This window comes from Sceloporus occidentalis, unplaced genomic scaffold (genome assembly GCF_023333645.1).
Source record: "Sceloporus occidentalis isolate IW3139 unplaced genomic scaffold, rSceOcc1.0.p SCAF_3, whole genome shotgun sequence".
NCBI classification, from domain to species: Eukaryota; Metazoa; Chordata; class Lepidosauria; order Squamata; family Phrynosomatidae; genus Sceloporus; species Sceloporus occidentalis.
In genome coordinates this window covers 137,662,630-137,683,649 of record NW_028316983.1, presented here as the reverse complement: position 1 = coordinate 137,683,649, position 21,020 = coordinate 137,662,630, and the positions used below count along the sequence as shown (strand labels likewise).

General features: G+C 38.4%; 1 protein-coding gene across 7 annotated transcripts in view; it reads left to right on the top strand.

Annotated features, from left to right (window-relative positions):
• MAJIN (membrane anchored junction protein) overlaps positions 1-21,020 on the top strand; it is a 41,347-nt gene that overhangs the window by 13,651 nt on the left and 6,676 nt on the right. For 3 of the 7 annotated variants that reach the window (XM_089516410.1, XM_089516408.1, XM_089516413.1), the window contains exons 2-6: positions 13,321-13,438; positions 15,145-15,190; positions 16,633-16,708; positions 17,283-17,408; positions 19,574-19,605. In XM_089516410.1, the coding sequence (XP_089372536.1) occupies positions 13,321-13,438; positions 15,145-15,190; positions 16,633-16,708; positions 17,283-17,408; positions 19,574-19,605 (398 nt within the window). Of the gene's footprint in view, positions 1-2,543; positions 2,843-3,191; positions 3,243-3,582; positions 3,632-6,058; positions 6,084-13,320; positions 13,439-15,144; positions 15,191-16,632; positions 16,709-17,282; positions 17,409-19,573; positions 19,606-21,020 lie in introns of those variants that run through there. The other 4 variants (XM_089516411.1, XM_089516414.1, XM_089516409.1 and 1 more) reach the window with 4 other exon arrangements.

The following is a 21,020-nucleotide window of genomic DNA, read 5'->3' as shown; positions in this document are numbered from 1 at the left end:
CTTCAAGTCTTTCCCGACTTATGGTGACCCTAAGACAAAGCTGTCATGGGGTTTTCTTGGCAAGATTTGTTCAGAGGAGGTTTGCCATTGTCTTCCTCTGAGGTTGAGAGTATGTGACCTGCCCAAGGTCACCCAGTGGATTTTGTGGCAGAATTGGGAATCAAACCATGGACTCCAGAGTTGTAGTCCAAAATTCAAACCACTGCGCCACTAATGGTTCTAAAACAGGGACCCCTCGCGGTATAGGGGGAGTTGTTCAATGGGGACACAAGACTTGGAGGCCCTGTTGCCTCCTCCTCTGCCTCTTTTTCACAAACGTCTTTATGTCTGCATCCACACTGTCGAAGTAATTCAGTTTTACACCACTTTAACAGGCATGGCTCAATGCTATGGAATTCTGAGAACTGTAGTTTGGTGGGACACCAGAGCAGAGCTTATAACACAAAATGTTTACACTAAAATTACAAAAATGTCTCATACTAAGCACATCACAATGTTGCATAATCCGTTCAAATTAGTATAAATTTATCGCAGATAGACAGTCAATGCTGGTCTTTTCCAGGGCCTAAGAGGAAAGTGTCTAAGTATAGTTCACTTTCATCTTTTCAGACTCAGAGCTAATATGCAGCATGGAACCCATGCTTTAAATATTTATCGGGTTCCCAATGTGTTCCAGGAGGCGCCATTTCTGGGAACAGTTTCAAAAGCGTTCCCAGAAATGGCGCCTCCTGGAACACATTGGGAACCCGATGGGAACGCCGGCGGCAGCGGCGGCGTTCCACCGTGCGGTAAACTAGCGTTTTGGTTCCCATCGGGTTCCCATCACGCTCCATGCGCGCCCGCGCTCGTGCTCGTTAGAACACATCGGGGGACGGTTTTGCCCCCATGCGATAACCTTCTTAATATGTAATATTTATGCAGTTTGTCTCCACTTTAACTGCCATGGCTCAATGCTTTGAAATTCTGGGATTTGTAATTTTGTGAGATATTTAGCCTTCTCTGTGACAGAGTTCTGGTGCTGCAACAAACTAAAAATCCCAGAATTCCATAGCATTGAACCATGGCAGTTAAAGTGGTGTCAAACCTGCTTCTTTCTACAGTGCAGATGCAGCCTGTGTGTACAATTTACACATGCACTGAGTTAAATATTGAATTTACTTGAGTAAAGTGGTTCTAATTTGAAGTATGTTATTTCCTTATAAAACTTAAAATGTAAGTCTACATGAATGTGTGATGGAAAATATACACACCAGATCGATAATAATAATAATAAATCTTTATTTATAGCCTGCCTCTCCCCGAAGGATCGAAGCGGGTAAATAATAAAATACAACTATAACAGTTATAAAACAAAAGATAAAATAACACAATCCCCTTTACTCCCCAATTAAAACTAACATAACATCATAAAATACATTCAAATGAGTTAACTAAATTTAAACATAATTAAAATAAGGCATTGTGAGATGAACAAAATAATTTATTTCATATACAGTACTACATTGAGGGGTGTGTGACATCCACATGTAGATGTAAAGAGGGGTCCCAAGGGTAAAAAGTCTCTTCATTTGGGGATTACCAAAGCAGCATTAGACACAGCTCAATTCCAGTTTTTACTGTCTCCTGAAATTAGAAAAAAGATGGAGAGAATCTGGGTACTTGCTATATAAAAAGTGGCCTGTGGTGGCTGGATAGTTTATACCTCTTTACAGAATTGCCCTATTGAGGTTCTGGCTAGTGTAATTTTGTATGAAGGTCTTTCCCCCCCTTTCCTTTCCTTCTTTCCTTTCCTTTTTTTGCTTTTTAAAACCATAGGTTTGATTAATCCCATACACTAAGATAGAATGCACATAGGAATGCAACAACTACACTTAGAGAAATTAGGAAGAAAGGGAGCAAAGCCTTGACAGAACTAGTTTGACATCACTTTATTTCAATTCTTTTTAAGGTCTAATCCGCACTGCAGAAATGATGCAATTGAACACCACTTTAACTGACATGGCTCAATGCTGTGGAATCCTGGGATCTGTAGTGTGTCGTGACACCAGAGCTCTCTGAGAAGAGAAAGCTAAATATCTCACAAAACTACAAATCCCATAATTTCAAAGCATTGAGCCACGGCAGTTAAAGTGGAGTCAAACTGCATAAATATTAAATATTACGATAAATATTTAAAGCATGGGCTCCATGCTGCATATTAGCTCTGAGTCTGAAAAGATGAAAGCAAACTATACTTGGGTACTTTCCTCTTAGGCCCCAGAAATGACTTTCTATCAGCCATAAATATATTTATACTAATTCGAATGGATTGTGTAGCATTGTGATGCACTTGGTATGAAAAAGTTTTGCAATTTTAGTGTAAACATTTTGTTCTATAGGTTATAGAGCCAATCGTGACGGTAAAAGTTTTAATCATTTTTGTCAAATGGTAATTTGATGGCTATGACCTGTGTATGGTTGTCATGAATAAACTGTACACAAATGACATTCTACTACAATTTAAGATGGTAACATCCCTTATTGTCTGTCAGAATAGAGCTTAGTATCTGAACCATTAGCTGCTGGTCCTGAGAGTTTCTGGGATAGAAATGAAAAGTCGATCAAGGGCCAGATATATAGTGTTGACCTTTGGCAGAATGGGAAAAGAAACCAGCCTTCTCCCACATCAGATAGTTTAAGAAGCAGGGAGTTATATGTTACTAGCCATTACTGTGGCATCCACTGACCCCAAACTAAGGTTGTGGAGAAAGAGAAAGAGGCCTGAGTTTCTCATCTGGAAAATGCAAATTCAAATATAAAGCATTCTGCTGAATTAAGCAGAAAATGGCGGCTGAAGCGGAAGGTAAGAGTAGGAAGAGTTTGATGAAGGACTCAGGAGTTTATCGCACAATCGGGAGTTAATCCCGCAAATATCCCCTAAAAACCGTGCATTTATGCGAAACGATTTCACACGACGTACACAAAACCCCGCCATTAAAGTGGTCACAAAGAAGCATCAACGCACATCTTCTGACTTTCGGGATTTCAGAGACAATGCATTTCCAATATCACGTTATTTGCAAGATTGCGTGTGATAATCATTTGTGCACTTTCTCGCCGTTTTGGCTTTGTTTGCGGGATGCTTTAAATGTGATTTAATCTCTCTTTAATGCTGAAATCAGCCCCAGTGTGATAAACCTCTCAGACAGGCCCTTGCCTCATTCATCCCTCTGTCCACAACTGCAACAGGAAGCAAATGCATTGTGTTTTAAATGAAAAATATTTTATTCTCCTATTCCTCCCCATCTCAGTATTGTTGGACATTTTGACTTAAAGTTGGGAGGGTGAGGGAAGAAACTTAATTTAAAACTACAGCTGCGTCCGCACTGCAGAAATAACCCAGTTTGACACCACTTTAACTGCCATGGCTCAGTGCTATGGAATTCTGGGAATTGTAATTTGTTGTGGCACCAGAGCTCTCAGACAGGGAAGATTAAATGTCTCTCCAAACTACAGTGCCCAGAATTCCATAGCATTGAGCCATGGCAGTTAAAGCGGCGTCAAACTGGGTTATTTCTGCAGTGCGGACGCAGCCTAGGACAACTTCACAGAAAACAAGTAGAAGCGGGCATGTTTCGTCAGCTTACAGAGAGTACTATTATCTGTCCCCTCCATCTTGAGAGCGCCAAAGTTTATATGATAAGATTACTGTACTTCTTTTAAGTAGCCATGCTTTTGTGTTTCGTTTCTCACATTGAGGTTTAATTTCTTACATGAATAAGCTGCTCACCATAGGCTGAGAGACTACACTTTTTGTGTGTATAAAAAAGTGTGATCTGATTTTCTGGTAACATTTTGAGCTTATTTTCCAGTTTTTAGTACAGAACCCTGTTCTGATAAGCTTCTCCATAAGTCTGGGGGACATTTTATTATACTCTTTTTATGGCTCCAGAACACAGTATATTCTGAGGGAAAGTACAAATACATTGGCACTGCTCTGCCTCCTCAGATTAAAAACTGCCCATTTTGTAGTATTTAGTAGTATTTGGTGTATAGTATTTAGTAGGGACACCGTCCTGATCGATCTGCTGGGTTCATGTTGTATATTTTTAAAAATTAAATAAATAGAGTTGCAAATAACGGTCTACTCTTTCATGAGAATATAACTGAATGTGAGGTGGTCAAGAATTAAGTTGTGCAGAAAATGTTTGTGGATTTTTTCTCCATCAGATTTCCTGCCACACAAAGGATTTCTTTGTAGACTTATATCAAAGTTATTCAAACAATATATCTACACACACACACACACACACACACACACACACACACACACAAATGGTTGAGTCTGAAGACACACACACACATCTCTCTCTCATATATATATATATATGTGTGTGTGTGTGTATATATATTGTTTGAATAACTTTGATATAAATCTGCAAAGAAATTCTTACATGTGTGGTAGGAAATCTGATAGAGAAAAACGTTTTCTGCACAACTTCACATTCAGTTAGGTTCTTATGAAAGAGTAGACTGTTATTTGCGTCTCTGTTTATTTATGTTTTAAAATATACAACATGAACCCAACAGATTGATCAGGACGTGTCCTTGCAAAAAGTTCACAGAAATGCAACCTTTATTTCATTCCTTCCAATCCATTTCAAAGCCATTAGTGAACAGAAACCCCAGCTAAGATTAAGAGTGAAAACATTTTTGAATATGGGAAACAACATTACACATTCAGGGCCCTTTCACACTGAACAGTTATAGCACAGTGATTCCACTTTAATTGCCATGGCAACATCCTACGAAATCCTGAGATTTGCTATTTGGGAAGGCATTGGAGGAATACTTTGACAAATTCTAACTTTTTCTGAGTTGTGTAGTGTCTTCTAACTCAGCCATTCTTTAACAATCTGATGATTGTTTTGATTTTTAATGTTTTAACTGTATTTATTAGTTTTTATTGTATTATAATTATGAGTTAGAGGGATAATGAGTTCTATTTTATTATGCTATATGTTCATTTATGTAAGCCGCCTCAATCATTTTGGAGAGGCGGGATAAAAATAAAATTATTATTATTAACTACTATTATACAGATTAACCAAATTTGATATTTTTTACAACCACAGACATTTAATTGAATAATTATTCCCTGGTGACTGGTGCATTTACATTGGGCCAGGATTGTTTTGGCCTCAGAACATGCAAAGTCAACAACTGCTGCTACCCCATGATGGTGGAAAATACAAAATGGCTGCACAATCTCTTCCGATCGGTAGCACTATGGGTCCATAGGCACCTTCTAGAGCAGCGGTTTCTAACCTTTGATAAGCCCCACACCTATTTGGAAATGTTTGATTAATGTTCGCAAAAGTATTATCACATCTGAAGATGAAGAAGTGTATAATTTCTAAATTTTGAACCACAAATTGAGCCACATACAATATTGCAGGTGAACAAATTGAACTAAAAAAAGTAAAGACTGTGTCACTCAGTGTGTAAAATGCAAACCCAAATTGAGAAAATAGATGCTAATTTATTCAGAAAATTTGAGTGATGACGTATGAGTCAAAGACACAAGCCACCCTGAAATTCAGTCTCACACCCCATGTTGTTGGTTGTTTGTATATATAGCATTGTACATTTTGCATGGCACTTTACAGCATCATGAAAACAACATAAAACCTGCCCATGGTGTACAATCTAAAAAGGGGCTGCAGGTTGGGAACTCCTGTTCTAGAATAAGAAGGCCAATTTTTGCTCGCATAGTAGGCCATGCCATGCCATTCTGTGGCCATAAATTTCAACTGGAAGTCAAGTCCACCTGCAGTTTCTTGATTTATGTGTGAGTTAGCAAAGACGGTACTTGAACAACATATTCTGCTGCTGGAGAGAGTAATAATTATAATTATAATTATTATTTCACACCTCTCCCAAGGATCGAAGCAGGATTCGATTCAGGCAAAAGACAAAAGGAACCTGCTGCAATGTCTCCCAACTTGTATTTACTTCCTCACTCATAACACTTGCCATCTTGACCACACTCTGATGTTGCTTGACTTTACACTCCCCATTTTTCATCTGTGAAATGTTGCGGGGTATGACTAGAGGATTCCAGGAGCAATGATTAATGGATCTGAGGGAGGGCACCACTTGATTCTTTTAAAATGAGATTTGGAGTGTTTTTTATAGTGGTGGAGGACTGAGTGGGAAAAAAAGCTGGGTTACATGCATCTCATAGGCTGCACCATGGCTAGTCTTGTTCTAAGGAGGTGATATTAACACTAATAATATTTGCTATATAGTGTACCCTTACTTTACGTGGGGGATCTGTTCCGGACTCCCCCACGTAAAGCAAATTCCACCCAAGCTTGAGCTCCATTTAAATGAATGGGGCTTGTGCACGCGCCGGTGCAGCGGCATGCATGCGCACCTCATTAGTCCCTATGGGACGCGCCACCCCTTCCTCCCCACGTGGCTTTCAGCTTTACGTTTCAGGTTTAGGTTCTAGGTTCTACTGGCTTAGTGTTATCTCAGATTGCCCACAGTCACCTTCATGAATTAGAATTGTGTTCTCAATTACTGTTGTAGACATGCCCTTTTGTCATTTTAGACACAGCATAGAGAAATAGTGTGTCAGCTGTTTGGCTCATAAAGATTATCATAGGCTTGCAGGAAATGGAAAGTGGATTTTAAAAAGTACTTTGCATTGAACTCCTGATGGAAGCGTTTAATGTCCAGTAAAATTGCTTTTCCTTGAAAGGAAATGCACCGAAGGAGCATAACTGTGGTCTCAAATCATATAAGCATATAGCTTTTTGAGCAATTGTCTGATATGCATGCTAATTGAAAATGTACTTTCTAAGTGGATAGTTTTTCCACAGATAGCTAATGACAGTTGGCTGTGCAGATTTCATAAGAAAACAGGATCCTAGAAAGATTTTCTCCGATACCCTGAAAGACTATCCTTTAGTATTGTGGGGTTAATGCCTCCCACTCTTATTTAGTGGGATACATAAGTGGGATGAGGGAGCAACAACAGAGTTACAGCAACACTTATATTCTAATACCCAGCTAGACAACCCTTCATCATTTTCATTTACTATCATTAGGCTAAATTGGTTTCCTGGGAGATGTCCCAGTTAAGTGGATTTCCTGATTAAGTGCATCCCGATTAACTGGAATAGACTACAAGGACTGTTCACAGATATCCCTTGTTTGTACCTTGGTCTGTCTCTGTATGTTAAAAAACTTCTGTCTCCCCAGAGCTTTCACACACCAAGGATTTTCTTGTGATTTTGTGAAAATGAATAAATAATATTTCCAAATAGGAAACATCATTCCTGTTTATCTTTGTATTTAGCTTCTGTGTGGCTTACATTTCTCTTAATAAGAAATTTAATTGTGACATTTTCATGGGTATGTGTTATTATCAAGATGATAAACTCTGTGGTTATGAATAATCAAATTAACAAAACTGTACTTCTTAATTCCCAGTAAAGCAGGGGGAAAGAGGGTACCGGTATCTTAAAAATTAAAGTTATGGGCCTATATATACCAATATGGGTGCAAAATCCACTGAACTACGTGAAACTCTTCAGTAAAATTGGAGAGTGGTTGTATGTAAGGTTTATAGTTCCTGACTGGACAATAGTTTTTAAAATAATGCTGTGACCAAGGGCTGGGGTGTGATGAAGACTGTACTTCTTTTGACCCATACTTGCTTCTTGCTAAATTGGTTTTGCAGCTGTTTGACAAACCACGGAAACATGAAAGATAGAATGACCGGAGATGATAGTGGGATGAGTATACACATACTGTGTGCACTAACATCTGTTATCTTGCCACTGCTGTCAGTGTACCCTGAACAAATTATCTCCTATCTGTAGCCTCCCACGCCTCTTCTGGTTGCATTCCAAAGCATTATAGCCACATCCTTGAGAACATTATTAGCTCTCTAAAACTTTACTGCTTAATGTTAGTTTTTGTGCTTGTTGTTTTTAGCAAAATGGTAATGCTTAATTGGAGGGTAAATAGTTTCCAGTTGGTTTAGAACACACAGTTTGGAGTATAGACACTCATAAGTGTCAGTGAAAGGAAGTAAGGTGAAGAGGCCATCAAATTCTCTTTGAGAGAGCCTTCTCTAATTTGATACCTTCCCAATGTGTGGAACTACTATTCCCATCATCTAGATGGCATTGCATTCAGATAGTGGTACCGAGAGATGCAGTTAAAATTTTTGGAGGGTACCTGGGTCCAAAACACACTGCAGAAATAACCCAGTGTGAGACCGCTTTAACTGCCCTGGCTTGGTGCTAGGGAATCCTGGGAACAGTAGTTTTGTGAGAATGTAGCCTTCTCTGTCAGAGAGCTCTGGTGCTACAATAAACTAAATTTCCCACAGTTCTCTAGCACTGAGCCAGGGTAGTTAAAGTGGTCTCAAACCAGATTATTTCTGCAATGTGTTTTGGACTCTGTGGAAGGCTGTCCTGTGGCTTATCTTCATTGCAAAGTTTGACTGGTTTTATACCAATTTAGTTTTTAATGACATTCTCCCCCCAATCCAATGTGTCATAGAATTTGTTTAGGACAGGGATGCAGAAACAATTTTAATCTTATCGCACTATAGGGACCCCCTATAGATAACAAAATGCTTTGCACAGTAAGATGGTACCCCTTGTATAAAATCGTAAAATTAAAAAACTGAAACAATTAAGAATAATTTAAACTGACTAAAATATATTGAACAATTTGACATTTAAAATTAGGAATTTAAAAACAGTTAAAATAGTTTAAGACAAAGCTAATAAGGCCCTGATACTTTAGTAAAAAGCCAAATTTTACTTGGCACTGGAATTACACCAGAGCTGGCATGAGTCAGTAGCAGTGGTTTCCAACCTTTGGTCTTCCATTTGTTTTGAATGTCAGTTCCCAGAAACCCCAGCCAACTGGGCCAACAGTCAGAAATTATAGGAACTGAAGTCCAAATTATCTGGAGGACCAAAGGTTGAGAATCACTGGAAGAGAAAGATATTTCATGCCTGAGGTGCTACAAGAGAGGAGGTCCTCTCCCAAGTCTTCCCACAGTGTACTGCTCCCTCTAGTGTAACCAAGTAAGAAAGTGTGGTCATTGTCCAGACTTCATATTTAATGGCATTTCCAAAGTGATTATTGAACATTTTCTACCAAGAGTATCACTGAAGTTTCATGCCATCCTATATGCTTACTTATAAGTACTCCAATTGATTTCAATGGGACTCATCATCATCATCATATTTATTTGTGCTCTGCTTTTTCTCAAAATTGGGATTCAAAGCGGCTTACAATCTAAAAACACAGTACAATTAAAAACCTAAATTAAAATGGAATTAAACTATTACAATATTAAAACAGATGTCAGAGCAAACCTATATCCAGTGGCAATCTCATGACCCATCCCAGTTTCTTCAGTCTATCTTCTCCTTAATAACTATGAATAAGATTGCCAACTTAGATATATACAAGACAGAGGATCTCATATATACGAGGAGTTGTGCCTGGTAGCTCTGTCTGAGGGTCATATTTAACATGTTCGCATATAAACAAGTAAAAATATGTAATATAAAACATTGTTACTTTAAAAATATTGTTTGTGAATTCACTTTAAGGTTTAAGAAGCACTTGACTCTTAACAAGTTGTTGCTACAACCCTTCAACCATAATTGTGCCCCTATTTGATGATTATAATTAAGGTTGGTTTCTACAAACGGGCAATGAATGTAAGCTGCTTTGGGGTTTGAACAGTTTCATAATTTACAAGATACCTGTCCTTAGGGATCCATATTTTATTTATAACTACTTGGAGATCTCCTAGGATATGAACTGGATAGCTTTCCCCCTAAAACAAACAAACAGTCATGATGTTTCAAAGGATAGCAACTGCAGTTTATCGTTTTTCTTTGTGACTGGCATTTCAAACCATAATCTACACAATGGAGAGTCCTGGGCAATCTGGTGGCTGGGGCTTGGTGCTGCCTCCGCTGTTGCCCTGGAATTGCTCTGCCAGGCTGTGGAGATGAGTGGGAGACTCCAGTTTCTACCCCTGACATCTCTAGGTAAAGCTGGAAAATTACTCCTTTCAAAATCTTTCTAAGGAGTTTATCACACGTGACGGATCCCATACTGAAACTGAATTTAAACTTGAAAAACCCCGCAAAAGCAGGTAGATTTTCAGACGAAGTTTGTGTGAAGGTGAAATAGCGCAACATTACCCGTACGGAAAGTTGCCAAAACTCGCTCTGATAGTAAAAAGGAGTGGGTTTTGGCAACTTTCCATTCAGGTTAATGTTGTGTTATTTCGCCTTTAAACAAATAGCTTCATTTATATACCGCTTGATACTTAACTAACAGTGTCCAAGTGGTTTACAACTGTAAGTTAACACAAATACCTCTGAAAAACTACCTGATTTGTGTGTGTGTGTGTGTGTGTGTGTGTGTGTGTTCCAGACTTTTCAATCCTATTTCCACACAGGATTTCAGCAATTTGTCTCCATGTAATAAACGTCTAAGAGCTGGCACTAGTCCCTATAGAAATACTGACTTATAGCCTGTTTCAGTATAATGCAGCTTCCTGTATTCCTTGATAAGCATACAAATGCAACCATGTTTGTAAGACTTAAATATTAAAATTTAGAAGAATTCTTTTTTTCAATTATTAGTTTTTATTAGAATCTGGAATATTAGAGAATTTCATACCATTTTATTTGGCACCTGGATGCAGTTGCATTAGAAATTTTTCCTATTCTAATATTTTATTGCTCTCTGCAGAAAGAAAGAGGGAGAACAGAGTCTGCATTTGCCAGAAGGTGGCATTCTCATCCTTGCTGCAGCTCCAGAAATATCCTTAGGGTTTTTGTGCCTGCTCAGTTGAAGCACTAGCTCATTGGTCATTACAGCTACAGGAGTGTGCTACACTGCACTAAACCATATGTAACACATAGGCAGTCTGTCTTATAGTTAATGGTGCCTTTCAAGAATGGCTTATAAATGGTTAATTAGACAGTTCCCTGCCCTCAGGCTTACAATCTAAAAAAGACATGACACAAAAAGAGAAGGAAATGACAGTGGGGAAGGAGATCAAATGCAGCTGTTCTTTTCTCCCTCTGAGACCATGACCATCGCAGATGAATGGAGGGAGGGCTCTTCTTTGGTCTCTGGTGATGGAGCTTTGCCTGCCCCTTCCCTCCCTCATCTTGAGTCACTGAAGCAACTTAAGTCTAACTTGAATCTGAGTCAATTGACTCAAGTCTACCATCAGACCTGTACCTTGGACTTTATATAGTTTTATAAGGAAAAATGGACTGGTCACTACCTCCATGAAGCTTATAAAATGTAAGGCAACAAGAGAATGAGAAAAAAGAGACAATAGAAAAGATAAATATAAACAAGAGCAATTAATACATATTCAGGCCTTATTTCTATTCTGTATTGAACTGATTGGGTTACGTTTTCATGACTTAGGAGCTCTACAGACCACCCCTTTCAGAGCTGAATTGGGGCCGTGGCAACCATACGCCGTGGCCCCGATCTGGTGTTTTTCCAGCTGTAAAAGAAACAGCAAAATGTGGCTCCTTTTAGAGCTGGCAAAAAGGCGTCCTTGCCAATGTGGTGGCATTTTTTGGCATGCAGTGTATAAACGCTGCATCAAAGGAGCACAGTAGTGCCGCCCACTGTGCGGTTGGGTGGTTGGCATAATGCCAGTGTGGGGGTGGCAGCGAGGCATGTGTCATCTAAACTCCATGCCACTCTCACGCCAGCGCTTTAAGCCAATTTGTACAGCCCCTTAGTTCCTGGTTTAAGGCTTCATGAAAAGAGTATATTTTGAAGAGAGAATGGAAAGAAGAGAGAATAAGCAGTGGTATCATATAGAAAGGGCGTTTTATGATGAGGGGATGCAGCAAGGAAGAATTGACCTGGGACTCTAGTGCCACAACAAGCTACAAATCCCAGGATTCCATAGGCTGGAGCCCTGTCAGTTAAAGCAGTGTCAAACTGCATTTATTCTGCTGTGTGGCAGCCGCCTTGGATTACCATCAGGTTTAGCTCTTAGTACTGACAATGTTTAATTTAAAATGGTTTTACCACAGTGACTAAATTTCTGCAAAGCCAGAATGACATCTTATTTTGGTGAAACAAAATGCAAAAATAATTCTGTTCCTGTCAAAAATTAAAAACATCATAGAAGGGCAACCTGAAACATAGTTCCTAGTTGCACCAAGTTCTTAGTAACCTACTGTCCTAGTCTGAATTTTGGAATCTTGTTTTGGGAAACAATGCCACCTTGCCTGTTGATATACTTTTTTATACATTTGTGTCATCCTTTTCCTGTAATAAAGTAGTAATTTTGCAGTTGTACTCTTCTAAATAAAAGTAACTGTAATGCTCTTGCAAGCGGATCACATTTGCATTGTGCTCTACTAGTCTGTTTTTATTCTTTTGCATTATAATCTAAAATATTGGAACCAGTTATGATGTAAAATAACAAGATTAGGTGATGTTCCTAGTGAATTGAAGGTTAATCGGTATTCTGTGGCATTATAGGTTACTCATGGATCAAAACATGACTTAATAAGTATCACTTAATTCCATAACCAGTCCATTACTTTAAAATCTATTAAGAATATACTATACCCTCAAGTGATCCTGGAGCCACCAAGGGTCAGAGAATACGGAACAGCTTAGTTTCCCATTTAAATTAATTCACTCTATTGCTAAAAGAATAGTTAGAAAAGAAGAAGAAAAAATAACTTCTTGAGGAAAACACTGAAAAGCAGGAATGGCTTCCATAAACTACATATACAGTGGGTTCTTGGTATCCACTGGGGCTTGGTCCCAGGACCCCCTATAGATAACAAAATGCTTTGCACAGTAAGATGGTACCCCTTGTATAAAATTGTAAAATCAAGGTTTGCTTTTTTGGAATTTATATATTTTAAAGATATTTTCAAACTGTGGATGCTTGAATCCATGGATATGGAGGGCTGACTATACAAGTGGAATTTTAAAACAAGTAAGGATTGATTGTTTCTTACTACAGCACACAGGGCTGGGCTGTGGAACTGGGCTGTAAATTCTGAGTGCCTTTAATCATTTCCTCATTGTGATAAGATGGGCAGTTGAATATACCCATGTTAACTAGTTTAGTAAGCTTTATATTTTAATATATATGCAGATAACTTGTGGCTCTCGAGAAGTTTCTGAAGCTAAACCGATTAATGACATTTTTTGTTGCCATCCTATAATAGAATTGAAGTGTTTTAGCACAATATTTTATTTTCCTTTTTCCTTTTTAATTAGGTTGGATTTCAGAACACAGATCTTTGAAACCTTTTACATACCCAGTGCCTGAGACAAGATTTTTTCAGGTCGGAGTGAATGTTTATAAATTTAAGATCAAATATAGCAACACTGTTAGGTAAGTGGGATATTTTACTTAATATTCACCCTTTAGAATTGTCCAAAAGAGCAAGAAAATAAAAGATGGATAGACTTGAACAGAACTTAGGTAGAGAGTTATGAAAATCAGATATTAAACATTTTACAAATGTTGTATTCTTACAGATGTTTAAGATTATGACTCCCTGTGGAGTGTAACTAAGAGAATGAGCTCCGAAGCTGAACATCCCTATTTCAAATTGTACTGTACCTCCAAATTTTGTTAAATAGCATTTCAGTCACATTCACCTCTAATATTGGAATAATAATATTATAGGCCATTCTTACAGGGTTATGGATAGGATTATTAATGTATTTAGAGTAGGAATGAAAATAATATTTGTCATTATTAATTTCCAGGATGACAAAGTGATTTCCCAAAGCTTAGGAAACCTGGTTGGGAGGAATAGGGATGACTTCAAGCCTGATGAAAGGTTCTTAAGTAACTACAGGGGACCTTTCCTATCAGTGGGCTGGCGATCATGGCTTTGAGCTTCTGTGGATCGCCACACCCCATATTCAATAGCAGCACAGATGTGCTGCCATGTCTGCATGCATGTTACCACTGTTAAATAATATGGAGCATGACCATCTCTGTTTTTTTTGCCATCCGTAATAATAATAATAATAATAATAATAATAATAATAATAAGTTTTATTTATAAACCGCTTTTCTGCAGTGATCAATCCATGGAAGGGCCCAGAACCAAACTCCCATGGATGGGAAGAGTCCACTGTATTAATCTGTGTAAACATCCATGTGGTGTGTTCTTGTCTTGTAGAAAACATGGTTTTTCTTAGAAAACATATTTCCTGTGCAGGGAACAGTATATTTTATGATTAGAACACTGTCCCCCATGCAAGGAATACTTTTTGTGTGCAGAAAATCCACATGTGTTTCCTCATGGGGGAATTAATTTCCGAATAGTAATTAGACATTGTGCAGAAATCCTTGTGTTCCCATCCAGCAAAGAGAATCCTGCGGAAGAAAACAAACATTTACTTCCCTAATTTGAAATAGACAGAGCACTATCTCTGCTCTCTTCCTCCTCCTCCTTGATATTTTAATTCAGAAGGTTACAGTAATTATAGTTTGATCCTAGCTTTTTGAACAAGCTTTTTGAACAAACTTTTCTTTAAACTAACTATACCCTGCCCTCTAAAGTTTTGAGATAATTAGAAAATTTTAAGGGCTGCATATGTACCTGAGAAATAATCCACTTTGATACCACATTAACTGCTGCAGCTCAGTGCTATGGAATTCTGGGAACTGGAGTTTCTTGTGGCACCAGAGCTCTTTGTCAGAGATGTTTAAATGCCTCACAAAACTACAGTTCCCAGAATTCCATAGCATTGAGCCATGACAGTTAAAGTAGCGTCAAACTGGATTATTTCTGCAGTGCAGATTCAGCGTAGTTTAAAAGATGAAGCGAAATAGGAGGAATGTCTTATCACAAGACTGATGGTGTACATAGTACATAAGAAAGGTGTAGTGTTACGTCCCAAAAAGGACAGTACAATAAACTAGATGGATTTTGGGTCTGAATTAATATTAATGTTCTTAAATGAGGAAATAGAAAAAATACTTTTCGATAATCTGGGTGTTTCAGCGGGTTACAGGCTTAGTTTCAGATGCCTGTCTGCTGGTGATTACTGCAGTTAACATCTATTATATTGATTTTACAGTATTAATAATGACCTTCATGAAAGTGATGTTAATGAAGAACTGCAGGTGAGATATAAAACTTTTTTTTCCTGTTATGTCAGAAGCCATGTTCCAAAGGTGAGATTTATTTTAGTCTTGTTTTAGAAAATTGTTGTTGTTCTGTGCCTATCTGTGGCAGGTCCATTTACGTACATCTGAGGAACAAAAGAATGCACAAAAGTATCCCTCCCTGAGAGCAAAATCACATTAATAAATTGACTCACTTGCAATTGCTGATCACGGTTGCTGGCTCCTTCTGCCTAGTGGTGAGACTGGCTCTAATCAAGATCTGTCCCTAGACATTTTAATACAGGTCCTGTAGAATCATAAATAATATATTGCAAGCGTGGCCCGCCACATATGGTGCTCAATATGTTGTTGAACTGCAGCTCCCATCATCCCTCACCTTTGGCCATGCTGACTGGGATGAAGGCGTTGCAGTCTAGTAATATCTGGTGAACCACAAGTTGTCTTTCCAGGCATTCTGGCATCAGCTTTTTTCAGATAAAAACATATGCATATGTGCATGATGTGTCTTCATTTCCAGCATACAGTAACCGTAAGGTGACTCTATCACTGGGTTTTCTCGGCAAGATTTGTTCAGAAGTTTTTTGCTTTTGCCTTCTTTTGAACCTGAAAGATTATGACTTGCCCAAGGTCACCCAGAGAGTTTCCATGGTTGAGCATGGATTCGAACCCTGGTCTCCAGAGCCCTAGTCCAGTGTTCAAACCAGCATATCATGCTGGCTCTGTGGAAAATATTAGAAAATTAAAATTCTAGTTTCATTCAAATATCTACCAGCCTTATAGGGACTGTTTATTGGGAGCCACCTGCTTCCTGGGAGAAATAACATTTTAAAAATGTGGTGGTGTATGTTATCAGAATTGGTTCAGTATGTCTTTATCTGGTCTGAGTCATCTGTAACAATCGTCATGTTCTTGTGGTACAACGTTTCTGTTGAAATACAGGCAGCTTGTTCCTGGTTGACTTGAGTCTTTCTAGATTCTAGAATGTAAGGCAAGTCATGAGCAGTCACAAGACACCTAATAACCCATCTGGAAATGCCTGTACCATTCTTATTGTCAATATGTCAAATCTGCACTAATTTATCTTTATTTATCTTTATTATCACCTCCTTTTTATTTAGTAACATACAATAGGCTTAATGTTTTACTGTGCAATTTGGTTAGAAAAATACTTAGGAATTTGGAAGTGAACACCATGTGTCATTTAATTTAATTTTTAACCATTTCTTGAACCTTGGTGACTTTCTCAGTGTTACGACAGTGCAGGAAAATATGTATGGTGAGGATTAGAAGGTCTAGGAGCTACCTGGAAGAGACCTGAAATGTAGACGTAGAAAATCTGACTGTAGGAAGTCTGGGAAAGCTAATTCATTGTATTATGTTTAACATGAAAAAAATTGCAAGGATTAATAAAGCTTCAGAACTTCTTTTAAATCTTCCAGGATGCTGTTCGAGTAATACTGGGAAATCTTGATAATTTATGTCCATTTACTACTGAACACTTGATCATATTTCCATGTATCCTTTTATTGGTACTGAATGAAACGAATCTAAGAAAAGGAAAGTTTAAGATGTTTGTACTTCATTGTTGGTATGTAGAAAATATTTGTTTTTCATATGTTACTGTATACCATATACCACTCAAGGTGTGTGCAGTTTTTATATACAGCTCCCTGGTGGCTCTGATTCTGGACTCACACATCAAGGCTCTCTCTTTTTCCCTGCTGTGTAAATGTGTCTGGTGGTCAGTACCACTGTGTTTCTATCTACCCTGTTGTTGATGTGTACCTTAAAGACATTTCCAACTTATGGTAACCCTAAGGTGACATTATCACAGGATTTTCTTGGCAAGATTTGTTCAGAGCAGGTTTGCCTTAGTCTTCCCCTGATTCTAAGAGAGTGTGATTTATCCAGGGTCACCTAATGGATTAACAGGGATTTGAACTCTGGTCTCCAGACAATGATCAAACCACTATACCATGCTGGCTGTAGCAAACTGACTATACTGTACCAAGAACAATGATATAACCTCACACTATCTTTTTCATTTCCATTTACTGCCAAATTCTTGAGCCTTAATTTAATTCATCAGATTTAAACAAATGGGAAAGAGTGTCAGACTTGAGATTCATGTATAACGATATATTTCTTGTTCCGTATCCATATGTCTGCACTATCTATGTAGAATTAAATTCAGGGAAACAAAATACATTCACAGGTAAGTTCAGGAGTTCAAAAAGGAATGTTATGACCTACAAATTTATAGCTGGATATAATTGTCACCAAGGTTCTCAGATGCCAGGGCCTAGCTTTGAGTCTGAGGACCTATCTTCTTTCCTCCTCTCTACCTTGAACAGATTTATTTACTAAATGCTGCTGGTCTCTGCTGCCATAGACTGTTTTGGGGTAGCTGCTATAAACTCTACATGGGGTTTGCCTATCCATATCCACCCCTCCTTCCTCTCCATGTCAAATTTCTTGAACCACAGTTGGCCTTAGGAATTGGTCACTGTGAGCTGCTTCAATATTTATTGCTAGGGGAATCATGGAATACAAAACTACAGGAATGCTGCTTTATAGCTTTCCTATCTTGTTAACTTCCCTAGTTCTGCCCCCAACTTTTTAAACTCCTAAATAGATGAAGTCACAGTACAATTTATTTTCTTGCCCAGAGGTACACATTGTTAGTGGGGGGAAACACAACACATGAAACAACAACAAAAAATACCTGGTACGAACAGTTTTTCCCCCTAAGATCTGTTACAATATTTTGTTTCCTTTCTCTTTTACTTCTTGGGGGGGGGGTTCAATGTTTTTGTTGCGAGGAGATTGAGATCTTTGCTGCCTGTGAATACCAGATCACTGCTCTCACTACTATTTAAATGCCCAGATCTCTCAGTGGCATTTAAACCCTGATCGACATTCACACTGGTGCTGGATCATTTCAAAATGGTGGCACCTCCATTTCCAGAAATGATCCCACACTCACACTACCCAAAAACTGGATTGCTGCAGCACCTAAAAAGACGCAGTAAGGGACCCAGTGCAGAATGCACTGGGTTAAGCCAGTTTTTTAGTGGCCTCCCTGCAAATCCACAGTGCTGGGTGGATTCAGGGCCAGTCTGAATTTTGCGGAAATAACCCGGTTTCACACTGGGTTATTTCTGTAGTGTGAATGATCCCCTTGATTCCAATTCTGTTTTTTCTGTCTGTCTGATCCTCTTTCTCTCCTCTTACCTACAACTCCTTGCTAAACATCTTTAGTACTGTTTCTTTGGTCCCCTTTCTTCTTCCCACCCCAACTGCTGCCTACAATCACCTTCTTTCTTGTTGTCTGGCCCCACTCTTTTTCCTCCCCTCTCCAGTTCCTGGTTACATTTCTTCTTCTTACAATGTGGAATATTGAACAGAATAGCAAGTATATTTGATCTGCTGTTTATTCCAGGCATAATTACGTTAAATTGGTTTAATAACATGCTTATTGTCTTGGCTTCGCAAAAGAATCCTGGAATTTTTTTGTTTTTTAGTGATGTCTTGAGGATTGTCTGTTACAATGAAAGAAGGAACAACCAAAAAGAAGTTAGCCAAGGACCTTCACTCATTTCCTGTAAATACATCCCCTTCCTCCATTTTTAACAGAGAGCACACTCAAGATTTTCTGGCATAGCTTTTTTGGATCATAGGCTAGTACATTTGTATTTCCCCCTATTTAGTTGTGTGTTTGACAGTACAGGTACTAGAGTAATACTGGGAAATATAATTGTTATTATCAATAACCTGCCATTTTCCCACTTTAGGACTCAAGACACCTTAAAAAAGTTAAAACAAATACACCTAAAAAGTCACATCAGACAAAAGTTAAAAGTGTAATTAAACTATAAATAAAATTAAGACCAGTTAAAAACATTACCTTTTAAAACAATGGAAGACAATACAGCATATAGCTGGCCCTCCATATCTATGGATTTTTTTATCCACAGATTCAAGTATCCATGGATTGAGAAAACTCCAAAAAATATAAATTCCAAAAAGCAAACCTTTCAATTTATATAAGGAACACAATTTTACTATGCCACTGTATTTAATGGGACCTAAGCATCCACAGATTTTGGTATCCACACAGAGAAAGGGGCTTAGAACCAAACACCAGTGAATATCAAGGGCTCAACTAATTTTCAAAGGCCTACTAAAACAAAAGTCTTCACCTGTCTTTGCAAGGATAGCAAGGAGGATACTGGTATGACTCTCAGGGATTTCCAGAACCTGGAAGCAGCCACCAAGAAGGCCCTCTCCCATGTTCTAAGCAGATTACCTGTCAGACACAAAGCCCAGGGCCCTATTATTGCCAGCTGGTGTTTAAAACAAATATCTTGTATATTTCAGGTAAAGCAGCATATAGTAGTGCATGTACCTCTGTGAGTATTTTTTTCCCAATTTTTTCATCAATAATGTGGGGGGAAAGAATAAAGAAAAGAACTGTGGTTGGAACTAATGTTTAGTTGAAATAGGGGGTGAATGCTTATATATGTTCCTGATGATATTTGCTAATATTTGTTGACATAAACTGCATTACCTATTGCCTTAAAATGAATGCAGTAGAGTAAGATTTGTTGCTTTTTGATGTCTTATTGTGTGCACACAAACTGCTATATTCAGCCTAGTCACTTAATCCACACTTTCTACAGTGGGAACTATTTCTCATCCCTAAATACATATAATTTAGAAAAAAGGCAGTTGAAATGCCCTTGTGAACAGTGCACAAATATTTAGTCAGCTCAGAGCTTGGAAGCTACCTTTCGGACTATAACTCTCCGAATTCTCCAGGCTGGGATACTCTGGAACATTTAGTCCAAAACTCCCACAACACTTTTCTAACCTCTAGAATGGCTTATAATGTTGCTGGAGCTGACCATAACAACGTTTCCACAAGGTCACTGTAGTTTGGTGACAGTCACCTCCATGCAAAAACTTTATTAATTTATTTAATTTGATTATCTAGTGTCACCTGGTAAGCCATGGACAAATAATTTTCACATAGCACCCTGTTATATAACAGCCTCTGAAAGGAGCCCCCCCCCCCCCCCAGCAAAGAACGGAGGTACTGTAGAACAGTTACAGCTCAGAAGGATATGGTTGATAGTATCAAAAGCCAAGGCACCAAAGGCAACCAAAGCTGTCTCAGTCCCAAAACCAGGCTTGAAACATATTGAAACTGGTTTAGATAATGTAGCATAACGTTAATATGGCTTCTGTAAGGTTTTAATTGAATTGAAACATTCCTACAATTCCTACAGTAGTCTGAACATGAGAATTACAAGCTTTTGTTTTCCTGTAATTGTCACTGAACATCAAAAAAATTACATCAGCCCTCATTTTTTATATTTGGAGGAAAGCTGAACTGAGAGCTTATTGAAATTGTGTTAAAACCATTCCTTTTCTACATTCCGGGAATGGAGTGGAAGGAATCATAGGTGTTTATCACACTATACTCTTATAGTGCTACTATTCCACTTTGACTCCTCTAGCTGCCTCCTGTTGCATTCTGGGATTTGCAGTTTTAAGGAGGGGTATTTAGAATTCTCAGGCAGAGAAGTTCTCTGCCTGAGAATTCTAAATACCCCTCCTTAAAACTGCCAATACTAGAATGCAACAGGAGGCAGCTAGAGCAGTCAAAGTGGAATAGTAGCACTATAAGAGTATAGTGTGATAAACATCATAGAATCATAGAGTTGGAAGAGACCGCAAGGGCCATCCAGTCCAACCCCCTGCCATGCAGGAAATCCAAATCAAAGCATCCCCAACAGATGGGCATCCAGCCTCTGTTTAAAGA